Source organism: Diorhabda sublineata, chromosome 8 (genome assembly GCF_026230105.1).
Source record: "Diorhabda sublineata isolate icDioSubl1.1 chromosome 8, icDioSubl1.1, whole genome shotgun sequence".
NCBI lineage: Eukaryota > Metazoa > Arthropoda > Insecta > Coleoptera > Chrysomelidae > Diorhabda > Diorhabda sublineata.
The window spans coordinates 16,916,241-16,934,740 of NC_079481.1; the positions used below are offsets into that span (position 1 = coordinate 16,916,241).

Consider the following 18,500-nt stretch of genomic DNA (forward strand, 5'->3'; position numbering starts at 1 on the left):
ATCACTCAATATTCGATTGAACCAGTGGTATTTACAATCAGAATATTAATTTACATTCTTTGAGTTAATTTGCGCGTTAGATGTAACCTCTAATACTTTATACTAGGTATATACTTCTTGTCCAGTGGGCACTCCCAGGTCCACGTAACTGGCGTGTTTTGATATACAGAGTGAGTTATATGTATGAAACGCTCCAATTATCTCGGAAACGGCTTTTAAGATTTTTATAAATTTATACAAGGGTCTTGTGATACGGCCGGTATTATGGTGATATCTACATTGTTGTCAGATCTTTTCTTTTTCCGGTAAAATAATGAACTTTGTTATTTCAAATTGATCACTCTGTATATTTTTCGCTTTTAGTAATCCTTAAGAAATACCTATTATTTTTCATCTAATGTTCCTTATACCTAACTGCCATAATTTTAGGAGTTATAGCTACATTTACAGTATCTCCACAAAAGTTATAATAAATAAATAAATATTGTACATTTAGATGTCTACGATTGAATAACTCGTTTAATTTGATTATTCTTTAATAATTTATGTGCTAATACAAATCTCGTAACAAGGTCTAATATCAGTAAGTTTGTAACAAGTTTAACGAAACTTGTGCAGTGAAATATTTATCCAAATCATGGCGCTACAACAACTGAAGACAAATCTTTAAATGTTTAAGTAGAAAAATTATGAATTTTAGAAAACATACAGTGAAGGCGATTACAACATATGCTCAAAATGCTGTCGATGTACTTCAATACAAGTCATGCGATTTTTAAAATTTTCAATCTATCTTTTAATTCCTGAATATTGGCAGATTTTGTTTTATAAACGATGGTTTTAAGTAACACCACAGGAAATAGTCTAAAGGATTCATGTCAGGTGATCGCGGGGGCCATCCCATAAAACCACGCCTTCCAATCCATCTTTTAGGAAACACAATATGAAAATTTCTAATAATGAAGTTTTTTTTAAATGTATAATACTATTTTCCAATAAATCTAAATACGCCTGATCAATGAAGTTTCCCTCATTGAAAAAAAGGACCAATTATTTTGTCGCCTATTATTCCAACCCATACATTCAATTTTTCGGGATATTGGGTATGGGATTCACGCATCCAACGAGGATTGTTAAGTGACAAGTATCTACAATTATGCTGATTTACGTTTCCATTAAAAATAAAATACTCAATACCACTCAATACATTACTTAAAAAATTTGGATCGTTTTGATTGTAACATTTTTTCATCATTAGGTCTGCAAACTCTTCACGTCTATCAAAATCGTCATCTGACAACTCTTGAACCAACGTTACTTTGGTTGATGGAATTTATTATCACTTAAAATTTTCATTACGGATGTTTGCGAAATATCAAGTTGTCTAGTACTCAAGTGTGGATCGTCTTCTAACAGGACACAAACATCTAAAGATTTATTTTCAGTTGATGAAGTTTTTCTGCGCCCTGATTTGTATAAATCTTTTACTGAACCAGTTTCGTTAAACTTTTTTACTAATTTACAGTAGATGTTGTTTTGGAATTTCTGTTAGGATATAAATTATTAGAGATATCACACGTTTCTTGTTGACTTCTACGCTTATCACCATATCCTAATATCATTAAAATATAAATTTGTTCTTTTTAAGATAAACGATTCATTGTAATTTTCAATAAACTTCAGCAATAATAATTTATTGAAACGTCAAATTTGTTACTGAAACAGTCATAGCCACCTAAATGTATTATTTTAATTTCGGCGGAGATAACGCAAATGTAGCTATAACTCCGAATTTATGGCATTTAGGTATAGGAAATATTCGATTTAAAAATAATTTCTTGAGGATTTCGAAAAGCGATCCATTTGAAATAACAAAGTTCATTACTTTTCCGGAAAAAGGAAAGATCTGACAATAATGTAGATATCACCATAATACCGACCGACTCTTGTAGACAAAAATTTATAAAAATTGTACAAGCCGTTTCCTAGATAATTGAGGCGTTTCATACATAAAACTCACTCACTTCAGACAGTAGATAAGGATTTTTTTTTCAAGTGAAACTTTGAATTTTCTCCGTATCAACCAATGTATTTGTCTAGTACGAATCCTGAGTATTTAGTACCATCTAATTGTGGTATTTTTGTAGTTTTCAACTTAACTGGAGGATATGTACCCTTACGTTGGGTGAATGCTACATTTGTTGATTTGCTCTCATTTACTTCAATCCTCCATTTTTGAAGCCACTCTTGTAATTGGTTAAGATGAGCCTGAATATTTTTTTTGCTCTTTTTGGCTCTTGATTAGTAGAGAGGATGATTGTGTCGTCAGCAAAAGTTCATGATATTGTATACTGGTATATCTGATGTATACAGTGTGCAAAATAGCGGGCCTAGTTCGGTACCCCGTGGCAACCCTGCTGCTCTAGTAAAAAGTTCGGACTTTTCCTCATTAACTTTTTTTTAAGGTTCTATTGGCTAGGTGACATTTCAGAAGTAGGTAGTAGTTTGGAGGAATGGAGTACCACCTTCTTTTGTTGTCAATGTTAAAGACTCCTTGAATCATCAATATTCAAATATATGGACGGGACGAGGAAATAATTGTCCTCAAGATTAACCTTTTAGGGACATTGAAGGAGTCTACTTATTCTTCTCCTATTGATTACCGAGAAGAATTGTATAATCGCATTACAGATATAAACAATGATCATCAGCTAATGGCCAGAATCGACTTCAATTTTCGACCAAAAATAATTTTGTATCTAAAAGGAAATTATAATCATTTTTAGCAATTTCTTCAAATTATTTAAGTGTTCATGTTCTTTCTACAATACTATTTATTTTAATTATTTGTTTTTCCATTAAATCGTATTGAAATGTATCTATTACTTTGTTAAATCTGGAATAAAATTTACATCCAACGCTATTTGCAAATATGTTTTCAAATTAACGAAAATTACAAGATTAAAAACGTTTTTGAATTGAATGGTATGAAAATAAAATTTCTCAAATCAACTGACAGATAAAAAACTTCCTAATGAACCCCCCAGAAGGGTTCGATCTCTTCCTACTTATCATTATTTAATACCCTTAACAGTCATACAATAGACCAAATTTGGTGTTTTTAAATTATATGGTTGCAAAGAAATAATTGAAGAAATTGAAAAGATATAATTGAAGAAATATCACCATAATAGAAGTTCAACAAATCAAAGATTTATGTAGTAGAGAAAAAAAATCTTGAGATGAATTTTCGTTATGTACAAAAGGTTCAAAAATAAAGAGGACAAATTAATTTTGTAGGTTTTTAGATAAAATTGAAAAACATCGTGTAAAATACTCACACACAATAGGACAACTCATGAGGCAAATCATACAGGATGCTCCAGATATGGTTCAAAGCCTATGTAACAGCCGGCATGTCCGCAGCTAGTCGCATGCCTAAACGAACTTTCAATCGTCGCGCTAACCTAATCTAACCACAAGGATTCTTTCTAGATTAATACAATGCTTAATTCAATTAGGAAGTAAAGTCTAGTGTGGCCATATTATACTACATAGGAAAATAAAAGTAATTGTAGAATATATACTAGAAGAAAACCAAAACTGTTTTCAAACAGACTACAAACAGCTAACTACACCACTGACAAAATACTCAAGTGCGACAAAAAAGAACTGCCTTAACAAGTACAAAGGCACTGGAGGTTCAACCTAATCACTAAGAACATTATGTGCAAAAGGCTGCCGACACTGATATTGTCAAGGGAAAGCGACCTTGTTATAGCATTCGCAGACAACGTGGCTGTGTAACTTGTGGTAAAACACTGGAAGGTAACTAATTTCACTTTTGGTACAGCCTTAAAAAAGATCTGATCTACCACACATGTGTCTTTAGCAGATCGGAGAAGAGATAAACAAAATGAAGCATAAGGCATAGGCAATCGTCAAGAATAATCTTCTTCACTCATATTTTTCAATTACTATCAGTTTCTTCTTCTCTTCTTCCTCTTTCAATAGGTCCAAGTCCTGTTCAATCCTGTACGTTTGGCCCTCTTCCTGGATCTTCATGAGAAGCTGTACTCCAGCTCTCTTATCACCTCTTTGGTCGTCTGCCTACAGGTCTGCGTGTGTTAGGTCTCTGAGTTTTAGACCACTTTGCCTATCTGTCTTCTGGCATTCTTTCCACGTGATCCCTCCGGAATGTTTTTCGTGTCCTATCAGTTTAAAAATTGAAATATTTTTTCAGCTCCACCAATATTTAGTATTCAGCCTGAAAATATCATCACTCAAGTTGGTAATAACATAAAACTTGAATGCGTTGCTTCTGGTACACCCAATCCCGAAATTATATGGTACAAAAATGATGAAGAAATTCTTCCCAATGATGAAAATGGTAGAGTACAATTTACTGATAACAAAAGGGTACTTGAAATTAACAATGTACAAGTGTCTGATGCAACCATCTATGTTTGTGAAGCCTGGAATGAAGTGGGAATGCGCGAAGTAAGTGCGTCGGTTATTATTGAAGAAACATCACACAAACCAGCAAAATTGATTTATAAGCCCAATAATATTGAAGCATTGGAAGGTTAGTACATCTGATTAACCACAATATTTGTATAAGTACGACTTGTTTTATTACCTTGTTTTTATTGAATACACTGCTTACGCCATCACTTCACCAACACACACAATCACACTGTGTGTTAACCTTCAGTTTCAACTTTCATTATCAACTAAGTAAGTTCACCTTCAGTCCCTGAAGACTATAACTTGGTTATCGAAACACGTGGCAGACAGTGTAATTGTGAGGGTTAGTGTAGTGGTAGTGTAAACAGTGTATTCAGTATGAGTATCACCAAAGGTTCCAGAAATTCCAGCTTTGTTTTTATAAAAGTTGGTAGAACCCACATAAAAAATTTCAAATAACTAACTTAATACAAATAAATTTTGCCAAGCATTATCTATATCTACGATGAAAATTTAAATAAACTTTCATCATTGGCTCTATTTTTTTCTAAATCGTGACTAAGAAAATCTCTTCTATAATAAAAATTGTATTTATTCAGAACTAATTTTTACATTCTGTACATAAACTGCTGTGAAGTTTTGTTTTGAAAATACATATATGTATCATCTTCCCACATATTAAAAACCAAATGAGTATAGCTTTTGTGAAAAAAGTCATAGTACTACTCAAGCTTCTAAAATTTCATATCATTAGCATTAAGTTGATGATACGCTACTGTTGTTATTTCATATACGAGGTATGTCAATTCAATAGGTACTGCTAATTTATTAATAAAACAAAAGTAAATGGAGTTTCATACAAAATTCTGTCATTGATCTTCACAATAGTCTCCCCCATTTAACTATACACAATGACTCCAACATTACTTCTATGATTCAAATCATCATTCGTAATCGTCTGAAATTAGCATGTTTAGAACCACTATTACAGTTTCTTTATCCTCCTCTACGCTACCATGATGAGTTCCTTTGAGGTGTGACTTCATTTCATAAAATAAAAAAAAGGCACAGGGGCAAGATCAAGGATATAAAGTGAGTGTAGATTCGTTTAAATGCCTTATCGTCAAAAACTCTTGCACAATATGTGAGGAACGGGTCGGCACGTTATCCTATTCCTGTTTGGCTGACATATTTACAATGTAATATGGTGTTAAAGTTGGAAACTCTTAATAATGCCTTCAGTCGCTACTAGTACATATTATCTTTTGTTGGTCGATCCTTACCAATGTCTACCTACTTTTAACTTTATTTACGGTTCTCGAGTCATTCTCCAAAATCCAAAACTTCAGTCGTCGCTTTGAGTTCGGCCAAAGAAATCCTTTTCGCGTTAGAGCTTTTGACATCATCTAATGGTAACGGAAGCTTCTTTACGTGGATCACCTACTGATTTGAGCTAAAATCTTAAATTAAATTGGGCGGTTTTGATTTTCTAGATTCTGGGAGGTTTTGGGATACTGAATAAGTCTAGTAACTCTTAACAAAATTACGGGCTCGGGTTTTATAAATTTTGGGACTTAAAACTCAAAAAAATTTTAAAACGCGAATAACACGAAAACTATAAGGAATTCGAAAAAACTGTCATAACAAAAAATGTAGCGTACAAAACTCTCTACAATAAGTATGCCAGATATTTGTTCCTAACCTCAAAATTTTCACCTTAAAATGGGTTTATATACTCAAAAATATTTTGAATCGCGAATAATTGAAAACTACGAGAAATTCCAAAAAAAGTGCTGGGTCAAAAAATTTATAGCACAAAATTCTCTATAGATTGGTCTTCAAGCATTTTTTCCTAACCTCAGAATTTTCACGGTAAAATGGGTTCATGTACTCAAAAACATTTTAAATTGCGGATTACTCGAAAACTATGCTCTCCTTACCTCAAAATTTCGATTATAAAATAGGTTTGAACGCTCAAAAATATTTTGAATTACGGATAACTCGAAAACTATGAGGATTTCGACACAAACTGTCGGGGCAAAAAATGTGGAGTACATCATTCTGTACAAAAAAGGTTCCAATTTTTTCCTAACCTCAAAATTTCCATTATAAAATGGGTTTGAACGCTTAAAAATATTTTGAATTAGGAGTAACTCGAAAACTACGTGGAAGTCGAAAAAAAGTGCCGGAACCAAAACTGTAAGTACTGTAGAGTACATTTTTGTGAAAGAGGAGTCTTTGAATATTGATATCCTTATTTAGTTTTGAAGCTATTATAAACTCCTCTCGGTATATTTTAGTATTCTCTAGCATTTTTTATTATATCAACTGTGATTGAACTATATACTTGTATTACAAGATATCATGGATAATTAAATAGATACATGTTACTTTATTCAAATTTTTATGATTATTTATTGCATGATGTACCTATAGAACTTTAAAAATTTCATTTCATTTGTCCCCATATGAACAAATATTGTTTAAAATAACTAAACTGAAAACTGAAAAGTTGAAAATGATTTTTAAAATAAGCTTAAAACTATCATAAATGAAAAATACAAGTATAATTTTGAAAAAAGCGAAAGAAAATTATAGAACAATGTGCCTCACGGTTTTTTACAATAATACTGGCATTTGTCATCCATTATTGTTTTAAGTTTATTTGAAAAATTTCAAATTTTTGGTTTGATATGCTTTTTTTAGTTTTTTAAACTATATTCATTTCACTTTTTAATTTCTTACTTGACACCACCCTCGTATAATTGCTTCGCTACTTATATACCCACATCTTGTTGAAACGTGTACCGAGTCTTAACGGTGTAGTTGGTAAGGTTGTCGAAGTTGTTTTAACAAATTTGTTGTGATAAGGAATATTTCCGATAAAAAATAGATTACGTGAAGATAAATTGGTTAAAATAAATAAATACAATCCAACGAACATGAGAAATAATAATATAATAATTAAATTAAATCCACTTGAGGACGTGAAATTTTTTTTTATTTACGACTTACACACTGTTACAGCTGTATATGATATGATACAACATATTAGTTCCTACCACCAAGAAAAGTTTATTATCTTAAATTAATAAACAAATTATATTAACTGGGTGAACAATCGCTTGTCTAGCAATGTGTATAGTAAGTTAACAGGAAAGCAAGTGATACACGTTCAACGATCTAAAAGAATTATTCATCCTTATTTGAAAATTCGCACATTAGCTTTGAACCAATGATCTTATTTTGAAATTGAAATCAATTTCAAAGACCCATTTTGCTAACTGATAATAAAAATTAAATTAAAATTAAAATTTCACCAAAGCATTCACAGGGTGAGGCTAAGCGACGTAGTAGACATCCTAAAAAAGAAATACGTTCGGAAACCATAATAAGACATTTAAACTATAACATCCACTCACATATTAGTTAACCAAAACCTGACAGAGGAAATACAAACACCAACGGGTATCCGACAGGGAGACTCCTTAAGCCCGCAACTGTTCAATGACGCTGTAATTGTGGCAGAGACTTACAGCAGCTCCTATTTCATTCTACGTAAAAGTTAAAACACGCAAGTATCCACCGCAAAAGCTAAAACCCTTGTCATCACTAAAGAACCAATGATGTGCAAACTCACTCTAGAAAATAAAACCATAGAACAGGTAATGTAATTTGACTACCTAGACACACAAATCAGCGCAGAAAAAATAAAGTAAAAGGACAAGCAAACAAAGCCAGCCGAATATCAGGTGCACTCTGGGACATTATCTGCAATAATACCAGTATGAACAAAAGGGCCAAAGTTAAAATATATAAAACCTGCGTTAGACCCATATTGACATATACTATAGAAACAAGAGAGCACAACAAAAGAACATCATTCGAACAACAGAAATGAAAATACTCACAAACCTATTACGATGCACACTAAGAGACAGAAAGAGAAACACAGACATAAAACGCGAATGTGAGGTGGAAGACATAGTCAGATGGGAACGTAAACGTAGAAGAGCTTGGAACGAACATGTGGACAGGATGACCAGAGAAAGATTAGCAAAGATCGCACGAGACGGTAAACCAGGGACACGACGATCTTTAGGAAGACCTCCAAAAATATTGATGGATTCATGGACATCAACATCTCAAGGATGACAAGATGGAATCTACAGGCATAAGGCCTACAATAGGTTGAAGAAGAAGAAGATGACTCTTAAAATCCGTCTAGTAAGTAGTAAGTAAAATCAGATCCTCAAACCTGATAAAATACGTTACTTCACTCATTGAATTTTTACGAAGTTAACAGGAAGAAACAATAACTTCAAAGCTCTCGATGTCCTTGGCCAGCGTTTGTAGCAACGCATCTGAAAATTCTCTAATGCCAATCTCGTTTTCGTCATTCTTTGATTACAATGCATAATGCAAAATAGAATTTTCAATGGAAATCGCCAATTTATTATGTTTGTGCATATTCCGCAATTTCCAGTTTTCTCTTCTTTGTGCACTTTTCCAGACTATTTCTTAATTGTATATAATAGTTTCTCTCCTTCTAGTGTTTTGTTGTTTCAATTTAGGTAGTACAATCGAGCTACCATGTAAAGCAATCGGAGATCCTAAGCCTGGTATTAGTTGGCAGAAGGATGGATCAACAATGCAAAGAACTGGTCGATTCAAAGTTAGTTTAAATGGTAACCTCTACATTTACAAAGTGGTACCCGAAGATCAAGGAAGATATGAGTGTATGGCGCTCAATGATTATGGCAGAGACTTAGCTTACGCATATGTTACAGTTAAAAAGCTAAAAGATCCTGTAGGTGAGTATACTATCATTGTCTAGTCTTCCTTACATGAATATTTTTTTAATATTACTCCGTTTTCTGTCAAACACAATTCAATAATGTGACGCAACTGGAACAATTTAATTATTTCAATCAATGAAACTAAGGAAAATATCACTTTCACAAGGTCAAAAATACTCGAAATATCTCGAATGTAATAAAAAAATGTATCATATTTCAATAGGTGTTAATGTGGGTGATCAATATGTGAAATTAGCCTTCGCCGAAGCTAGTGAAGAAGTGGATCGTGCCATAAATCGTACGATTGAGAATCTTATAAAAAATAAAGACACTCGCAATCCTGGTGAACTTTTTAGAATTGTTCGATACCCAGACGCACCTGCAAGGGAATTGGCTAGAGCAGCTGAAATATATGAACGCACATTAACTAACGTAAGGAAATATGTCGAAAGCGGAAACTTAACATTGAATTCCACAGCTGACTTCAATTATAAAGAACTACTGTCAGACGAACACTTAGATCTAATTGCTAGATTATCAGGTAAATACTACCATGGAATTATATTTCCTTATGTTTTCGTCTTTTTATATTGAATAAAAATTGAATACATATTTTAGGATGTACCTCACACAGACTAGAAAGAAACTGTTCAAATATGTGTTTCCATTCGAAATATCGCTCCATAGATGGTACTTGTAACAACTTGGAACATCCGACTTGGGGAGCTTCTTTAACAGAATTCCGACGTATTCTAAAACCGATTTATGAAGACGGTCTTCAAAAACCAGTTGGATGGATAAAAGAAAAAAAATATTATGGATATCATAAACCAAGTTCTAGATTGGTATCAACCACGTTGATTACTACCGAAAAAATAACTCCTGATCCCGAAATAACACATATGGTAAGCTATATCATGAAATCGCGGTTATTAACTTTATCGAATTAATTTATTTACTCTGGATTCATAAAATAACCCAACTTGCGAATATTTCGATGTCTATTTGGATTATAAAAAAAATATTGAATAATAGTTTTTTCCAAATAACTCAATCCAAGGGTATGTTTTTCTAAGCAAATTGATGAAACGATTCGTGAAATCTGGGGTTTGGAATTGTCAAACAAGAGCTAGATTACCACAAACGATACAAAGAACAAAATTGCCAACAGTCCACCATAAAGGTGAGTGAACGGGGGTAGTTTTCACATTTTTATATGTCTATAATATACATGATTAATTACTGGGTTGGTTCAATCGTAATTTATGACGAAATATGGAGGAGACCAAAAAAAAAATATATTTGATAAGCAAAGTATGCTTCTAATTGATGCACACCTTGGGAGAATATTTGTTTGTACATGATTATGTCAGATCTCGCTCAGCAAATCGAATTCACGAACTCCTCATATTATTCGAATGGAATATTTTCCTTCACCCATCTTATCATCCCCTAGCAATATAACGCTGATGAAAATTTTCGTTTATGTAAATATTTTAAAGTACAAAATAAAAGTGAAAAATAGTATTAAAACACAAATTCAAGAACGTCATAGATCTTCGTTTTTACGAGAACGGATTTGAAAAAAAATTTGAAGGAAATATCTCTGCTACTCCACTCTATAATTTATTTCAGAAAGGTATAGAGTAATAAAACCTCATTAGGTATGCAAAGGGACCACAGAGTGACCCAACGAATATTTAAGTCACTTTCATATTTTGGCATTGATTTCATTGTAAAATTCTTTCTTTTTATCAAGTGCAGGTAGTACCACCCGGGTTGGGGTCAATATATGGGTTTAGTCTATTGTTATCCATTCACAAACAGTAATAATAGTGTGCCAAAGGCGTGCTGGTAGGATACTTGTAAAAAGGAAAGCCGAATCTGAAACAGGGTAAGTAAGTAAGTAAGTAATCCCTACACAATATTTCGATATTGACACTTCAGGCCAGAAAACATACTTTTCTTAATTCTCTTTCGCAATTACTTGAAATTTTAATATTACAAACAATACTATTTCAAGAACTACACCTATGGCCGATACCGAACTTGAGCCGAACTGGACGGAATTCCCCATTTTATTACTCTATACCTTTCTGAAATAGACTATAGTCAATCCATAAATTCATTTATTCTCTTCTACAAGAATTCATATCCAATCGTCTCCTCTATATTTCTCTATTTGATTGAGTATCCAAACTCCACATATAGAGTTTAGCGACCGAGAGTAAAGATTGACCTTTGATCTTTTAAGAAGATAACTTGTGTGTTGATTAGTGTCAGTGGACAGTGTGTACAACACTACACTATACAACACCTGCAGTAGTGCCTACAGTTTGATAGCCGCTGAATTGGAATATATTAAAACCAATATTTTATTTCAGGTGATGCAGTGGGGTCAATTTTTAGATCATGACCTAGATCACTCCTTACCATCTGTTACATCTGAAAGCTGGGATGGTATTGATTGTAAAAAGTCTTGTGATTATAAAGCTCCTTGTTACCCCATAGACGTCCCTCCAGATGATCCTAGAGTGGGCAATAGGTAAATATTATTTCATTAGGGGATAGGTACTTGAACCTAATTCGATCTTAAAATAAAATTGTTTGTCATGAATTAAACAACTATTATAATTCCTATTATGAAGATGCGCATGCAACCCCTCCAAACCATCCCCTAATCATATCAAAAGTTGGAAAAATAATCTCAACGATTCTTTTATAATTAAAAATTATTCAATATTGTATTTATATTGAATTGAGATTATTTCGTTAGTATTTTTAAGAACTGTTACTTTTTAAATATTTCAGCTCAAATAAAACTGAAAATATTTTCAAAATCAATAAAATTTTTTATTTAGAAAATAATAAAGATTCAATTTTGAATAATTATATTTCATCATCACTAATATCTTCTTCCTCTTCTCGTCCATCTACGTGCCAAACTTCGTCGTCGCTATCAGCGTCTTCTTAAGTGTCTAAAATAGAAATGTTTAGATAAGACTCTTCCAAGCAATTAGGGCAATCACTATTACAGTAAAGTAGGCACCTGCATGTCGATACGAACCCTTTTTTGCAATGGCTTGTACGCTCCATATTTCTCTTTTTCCAATGCTCCAAAATTAGTGCTCCGAAATTTTGAAAAAAACGTAGTTGGTTTTTCGACAATAAATCGCTCAATATTAAAACCGTATTTTGTAGGGGATATTTTGTACTACAACATCATATTAATTAAAATAAAAGGGTGCACCCTTTTCGAAACCGCAAAGGGGATCGCGGTTGTAGCGATTAACCGCTAGCTGAAAAAAATCGTAGTGCGGCCTCAGCCTTACAGTGAACGTTCTTGGATTTTTCGTTTTCGTGTTATCTAATTTCACAAGTAAAGCTGAATTTAAATCTTCTGAATTATCGATTCTTAACTTCCACAGCTCATCTCTACGACATGCCCGTCCAGGCGCTGGATGGAGTTGAGTATACAAAATGTGAGGACCGGCAACTATGCTCAAATTCTTTTATCTGAGACCCTAAATAATAGAAAATCACATGTTGCTGGCAGCTGTGCTGGTCCGTTTCCCTTTTCCCCTTCCCCTTCTCCATGCTCGGCACGTTGCTGAGTCATAGCGCTTGGAGTACTCAGTAGAAAAAAATTGGTAGCCCATAACGGTTTATTTTTGCGTATTTAAGTAATAATATTTAAGTTTTATAGCAGTCGACTGTTTTATTAGTGTTATTTATTTAAATAAAAGCGCGGACAATGTCACTACGAGTAATAAATGTGAAGAAGCGAAAGATAAATGAATTGTCGTGTTTGTTTTGTGATAAAACGGGTGATTTAGTGAAGAATCCAAAACCACAAACGTTTATTAGTATTAAAAATGCAGCGGATCGCAGAAAAGATGATATTAGTAAGAAAATAGAAAGTGATACAGACTTTACTGCACACAATTGTTTCTGGCATCGAGCTTGTATTGCAACTTATATTAGTGAAGAAAAAATAAGGCGTCGAAAGTAGCATTACTAAAGCAGGAGAATGCCTTTACTTCTACCTCCTCTACAGAAGCAAATGTTTTAGGTAGCCAACGTGTTCGTCGGTCATCAAGAAGTGAATTATAACTTGATACGAAACAGAAATGTTTAATCTGTGGTAAACAAACAAGAAATAAGAACAAAACACTTTTTTTATGTTCTGAAATTTCAGCAGCGGAACAAATTTTAAATACTGCCCGAAAAAAAAGATGATGTTTTCACAAAAATTGGCACTTGCGAACAACCAACTGATTTATTTGCAATGGAAGTGAGGTATCATAAACATTGTTATCGTGATTATCTATCGCGACTACCAAGAAATTCTGACAATCTAGTAGGCAGACCTTCAATTAAAATACCACATGACATACTTATAGAGGCATTTGAAAAGCTGATTGATGAACTGAAACATCAATTAACATCTCACTCTTTTGAAGTTCATTCTTGGCCAAGCGACTAGCTGAACTCACTGAAATAGAAGATGCTATTGTAGAAAATCGCGTTATGAAATCACTGCTCATTAATAATTATGGTAAAAATGTTTTATTTTCATATCCGAGTGACAGATCAAAATCATCAAGAAGTGTTTAAGGGCATTACACCACTGGATGAAGTTATTGAATATATGCGTACCGTAAATTCAACAAACTACACTGTTCAAGTATCTAAACAACTGCGAAAAGAAACATTAAATACTAAAGTAATACCAGATGGATATTTATGTGATGAAATTTGATTTGAACAATTTTTACAAAAAGGTCAATTACCGAATACTAGGCAAATGTTTATGCAAGCATTGTTCAGTGCAAAGAATAATAAATTAAGTGAGAATTATAATCGACGAGCGTTATCAGTGTTTTACGATGTGTATTACACGATTACTGAAAAACAGACTCCAAAGCATATAGCTTTAGCTCAATCTGTACATCATTTGACTCGATCGAAACAATTAATCGTTATATTGAATAAATGTGGGCAGCATCAATTACAAAGCATTAAATACTACTATTACTAAATGTCTAAGGGGGTGGGGTGTAAAAAGAAAATTGACCAATATGGCTCCTGGCAACATTCAGAATCACAATCTGCATGCTTTTCTGAGTTCAAAACCATACACCAAAACGCGGTCATCACATTTTGCACACTCAAATCCATCCAGCACCCAGTCTACATGCTACGCCTAAAGCTACTGCTGTCTGCAAATAGAATTAAAATTTTACAAAAAAAATTCTTGCCACTCGAGAGTATATATCTACCATAATTTGGATAATTTGGAAGATAATTTTTAATGATTATTTAATTCTTTTTATTTATTGAAAACCCACTAATTAGAAAAATCTATATTAATTCAAGGAAAAAAGAATATTCCAAAAATAGTTGCTCCTAAATAAATTTACCTTTATTGGTAGATACGAGGATATATTGAAAAATTCTTAGCCTACTATAGAACCAAATATTTTATTACTCACCATATTCTCCTCTTAATTGGATACATTTATTACAGCGAACCTGCAACGTCTCTAGACCTTTCAAAAAAATGTTCTTCTTGGTCTGCAAACCAGACCTCCACAACTTTTATTACCTCCTCGTTGGAAAAAAATTTACCACCTTATAAACTTTTTTTCAGTTGAGGAAAGAGATGATAGTCGGACGGAGTCAAATCTGGTGAATAAGGGGGGTGTTCTAGTAATTCAAACCCTAAATCACTAATTTTTTGCATGGCAACATGAAATTTGTGTGCAGTTGCGTTGTCCTTCAAAAACAAAACACCTTTGGATAGCTTTCCGCGTCTTTTCTCTTTTTCCCGTAGAGTGGTCAGTAATGTCGAATAGTAATCTCCAGTTATTTCTTATCCAAGAAATCAATCATGGAAATCTCAAAAAACTGAAGCAAGAACTTTTCCAGCAGATTTTTGCATACGAAACTTCTTAAGTCTTGGAGAACCAGAGTGTCGGAATTCCATCGATTATTGCTTTGTTTCTGGATCTTTCATCGATTGTTGCTTTGTTTCTGGATCTTTCATCGATTGTTGCTTTGTTTCTGGATCTCCCATCGATTGTTACTTTGTTTCTGGATCGTAGAAATGTTCCTAAGTCTTATCCATTGTAACAATTCTGTTTAAGAAGTCTACTCCGTTTTCAAATCGAGCACAGATCGAATGCGATGCTTCTACCTTGGCACGCTTTTGGTCAACATTCAAACATTTGGGGATCCATTTTGCAGCAATTTTTCTCATGTCCAAATTGACGTGAACTATATTATGAACGCATTCGTATGAAATATTCAGTTCCTCAAATATCCGTTTTAGCCCAATTCGACGGTCTGATAAAATCATGTCATGAACTGCATCGATATTTTCGGGGACTGATACAGAAACTGGCCTTTTCGATCAGTCATCATCTTCAATGGAAAATTTACCTCCTCTGAAGCTTCCAGTCCTATTTTTTACGGTCGCTAACGAAGGACATTGATCACCAAGGGTATTAAGCGTATCTTCGTAAATCTGCTTACCTCTTAACCCTTTTAAATACAGGTACTTGATGATCAATATTCCAATTTTTCGATTTTCACTGACACTTCTAATAAGTTCGTTGCTATAGTAACGCAATATTTTGTTTATGCATGGAACTGGTCTAGGCTAACTAGATATCAATACATCCTCGTATTCCTTGTCTGGAGCTTCGTTCAAAAATCTCTACTGTCAATATGTTTGATTTTTTGGGGAAGTAATTGTCGGACATTCTTTCTTTCAAAAATGAACGTAACTTCTGATACGTGGGTACATCAATGTTATTTTTTATACTGATAGTACTTCGCAACATTAAATATTGTGACCAAAATGTAGACGCCTTTAGAGTTTCGACAATTCTTCAAAGTATACCAAAACTACAGTTTCCGAAAAAGATTTTATTTTTCTATTTCTCCTCCATTTCATAAATTTCTCGTATGCTAATTCATAATTTTTTTCTTGAAATTTCCGGCAACAAATCTAAAGTTACTTTTGCTGCTTTTTTCGATATCTCTGGTGGAGTTTCATCAAAATCGAGACTACTGTCAGTATCCATATTATTTATTATAAATTGGTATAATTATGACCTACTAAAATCATAGATAATGGAAATTGTGATTTTTATCAAATCACGAATGAAAACTACCTAAGAATTTAAAAAACTTCTATAATCTGACAGTTGTGCCAACTATTTAAAGTTGATAATACCCGACTAAGTTTTCGTCGATTTTTGTTAATTCTCCATTTAAATGTATGTGGTGTGGGCAAAGTGCCGTGCGAAATAATATTTCTCACAGTGTGAACAATATGTGGTTTTGAAATTAAGTTAGCTTTGAAAAATACGTCACTTTTCATAACAGTTGTAAAAAAAATTATTACTTTAATCACATGTTGCATAAATAACTAATTTCTCAACTAAATTCGACAAAAATTAAAAAAAAATAATACAGAAGGAAAAATAAAATCAACAAACAACAGATAAAAAAATAGGACATTGATCAGTTACTAGAATCTGGAACATGAATACGATAACCGGAAAGTATATAGGAACTGTTGAAGAAATGTAGGACAATAAGGTGTAAATATTGAGAGTGAGTGAAATAAAAAAGAAGGATGAGGAAGTAATTACAAATGAAAAATGAGATGTTATATTATTCGGAAGTGAAAAAAAGAACAAACAAAAAAGGTAATGACATAATGGTAAAAAAACAATAATAAAACTTGAATAGTAAATTGAATTAAAATTTTGTACTTTTGGATATTATTCAAATTTACAATCCAGTAGATAGAATATCAGAGGAAGAAAAAACTAAATTCTAGATTAGTAGTATGATGTTATTTTAAAAAGAATCATACCATTAATCGGAGTTCAGCAGACCATATAATGAAAAGGGCATTTTACTAATTCCATAGAAACTTTGGTATCAATGTAATATTATAAATTTTTCGTACTTATTTACAATCTCTCTATTCGTGGGGTGAATGAATAAACACTGTCTCTTACGTTCTTAGTTTATTTTCACACTAAACAATACACTTAACTTATAATAATTTAGTTATAAATATCTCTTAAATAATTTCTGCGATTACTTTCACTAATTCGTTCTTGTCACTACGACTATTTATTTAAAAATAAACTAACTGCGCTACATAAACTTATTTTTATAGTACAAATAGAATTCCACAAAGTTCTAGAACAAAAAGAAACAAAAGAAAAAAAAAACATAGACTTTCCTAGAAATACTGTAAATAAACCACCCGCTTTAATAAAAAAGTTAATCAAAGGCGCTTCCGCCGAATTCGTCGAATTTTTAAAATTTCATAGTAGCTGGACAGGGTCGGCCTAGGAAACCATTTTGCGATTATTCGTAACAATATGGTTTGATTAAGTTTATCACAAAAATGATAATTTGTGGTTACATCTTCATCAGTATATTCCTTTGAAAACAAAATTTTCATTATCGTTGTAACTGAACTGGAAGTTACGAAATAAGGTCTCATTCTATTTATTGATTTTCAGACGCTGCATAGATTTTATAAGAACATCATCTATCTGCGGATCGGGTATGACTTCTGTTTTCTTTGATTACATACAACCTAGGGAGCAAATAAATCAGTTGACATCTTATATCGATGCATCACAAGTTTATGGATATTCTGAAGAATTGGCTAATAATTTAAGGGATCGTAATACTAACTGGGGAAGGTTAAGAGAAGGTCCTACGTTTCCAGGTAAATATAAATACCTACATAATAAGTAGTAATAGTATTTTTTGCGACGACATATATATGAAAATGAATGATTTCAAACGATTTGCATCATTAGAAAACATTAAATTTCACCCCTGTATAGAAAAATTTGAGCCCACTCAATCCTGATTTATTCATTCCAATATTCAAGTTTTTCAAGAAATTCATTTATTATCGACCTCAATGTCGTTGCTAAAACGTTCTCTATCGATCTACATTTTACAACTGAAATTTTAAATCAAAGTAAATCTAGTAAATTTATCGTTATACTATTCTTTATATTAGCTGGTAAGTTTTTCTAATCAATTTATTTGGGAAACAGAACGAATAGAACAGAACAAATTCCTATTTTCAGTGTTTTATATGTTAGAGCCTAAGCTACTTTTTAATCAAACCTGTTCTACCTAATCGTTCATTTTTTAAGTAATTTCCATCTGTGTAATAAGATA

At 32.7% G+C, this 18,500-nt stretch overlaps 1 protein-coding gene across 2 annotated transcripts in view; it reads left to right on the plus strand.

The window, feature by feature from the left end:
* LOC130447948 (peroxidasin) overlaps positions 1-18,500 on the plus strand; it is an 82,232-nt gene that overhangs the window by 47,865 nt on the left and 15,867 nt on the right. For both annotated transcript variants that reach the window (XM_056785020.1, XM_056785021.1), the window contains 6 exons: positions 4,244-4,585; positions 9,042-9,281; positions 9,490-9,807; positions 9,885-10,171; positions 11,651-11,811; positions 17,822-18,033. In XM_056785020.1, the coding sequence (XP_056640998.1) occupies positions 4,244-4,585; positions 9,042-9,281; positions 9,490-9,807; positions 9,885-10,171; positions 11,651-11,811; positions 17,822-18,033 (1,560 nt within the window). The remainder of the gene's footprint in view (positions 1-4,243; positions 4,586-9,041; positions 9,282-9,489; positions 9,808-9,884; positions 10,172-11,650; positions 11,812-17,821; positions 18,034-18,500) is intronic.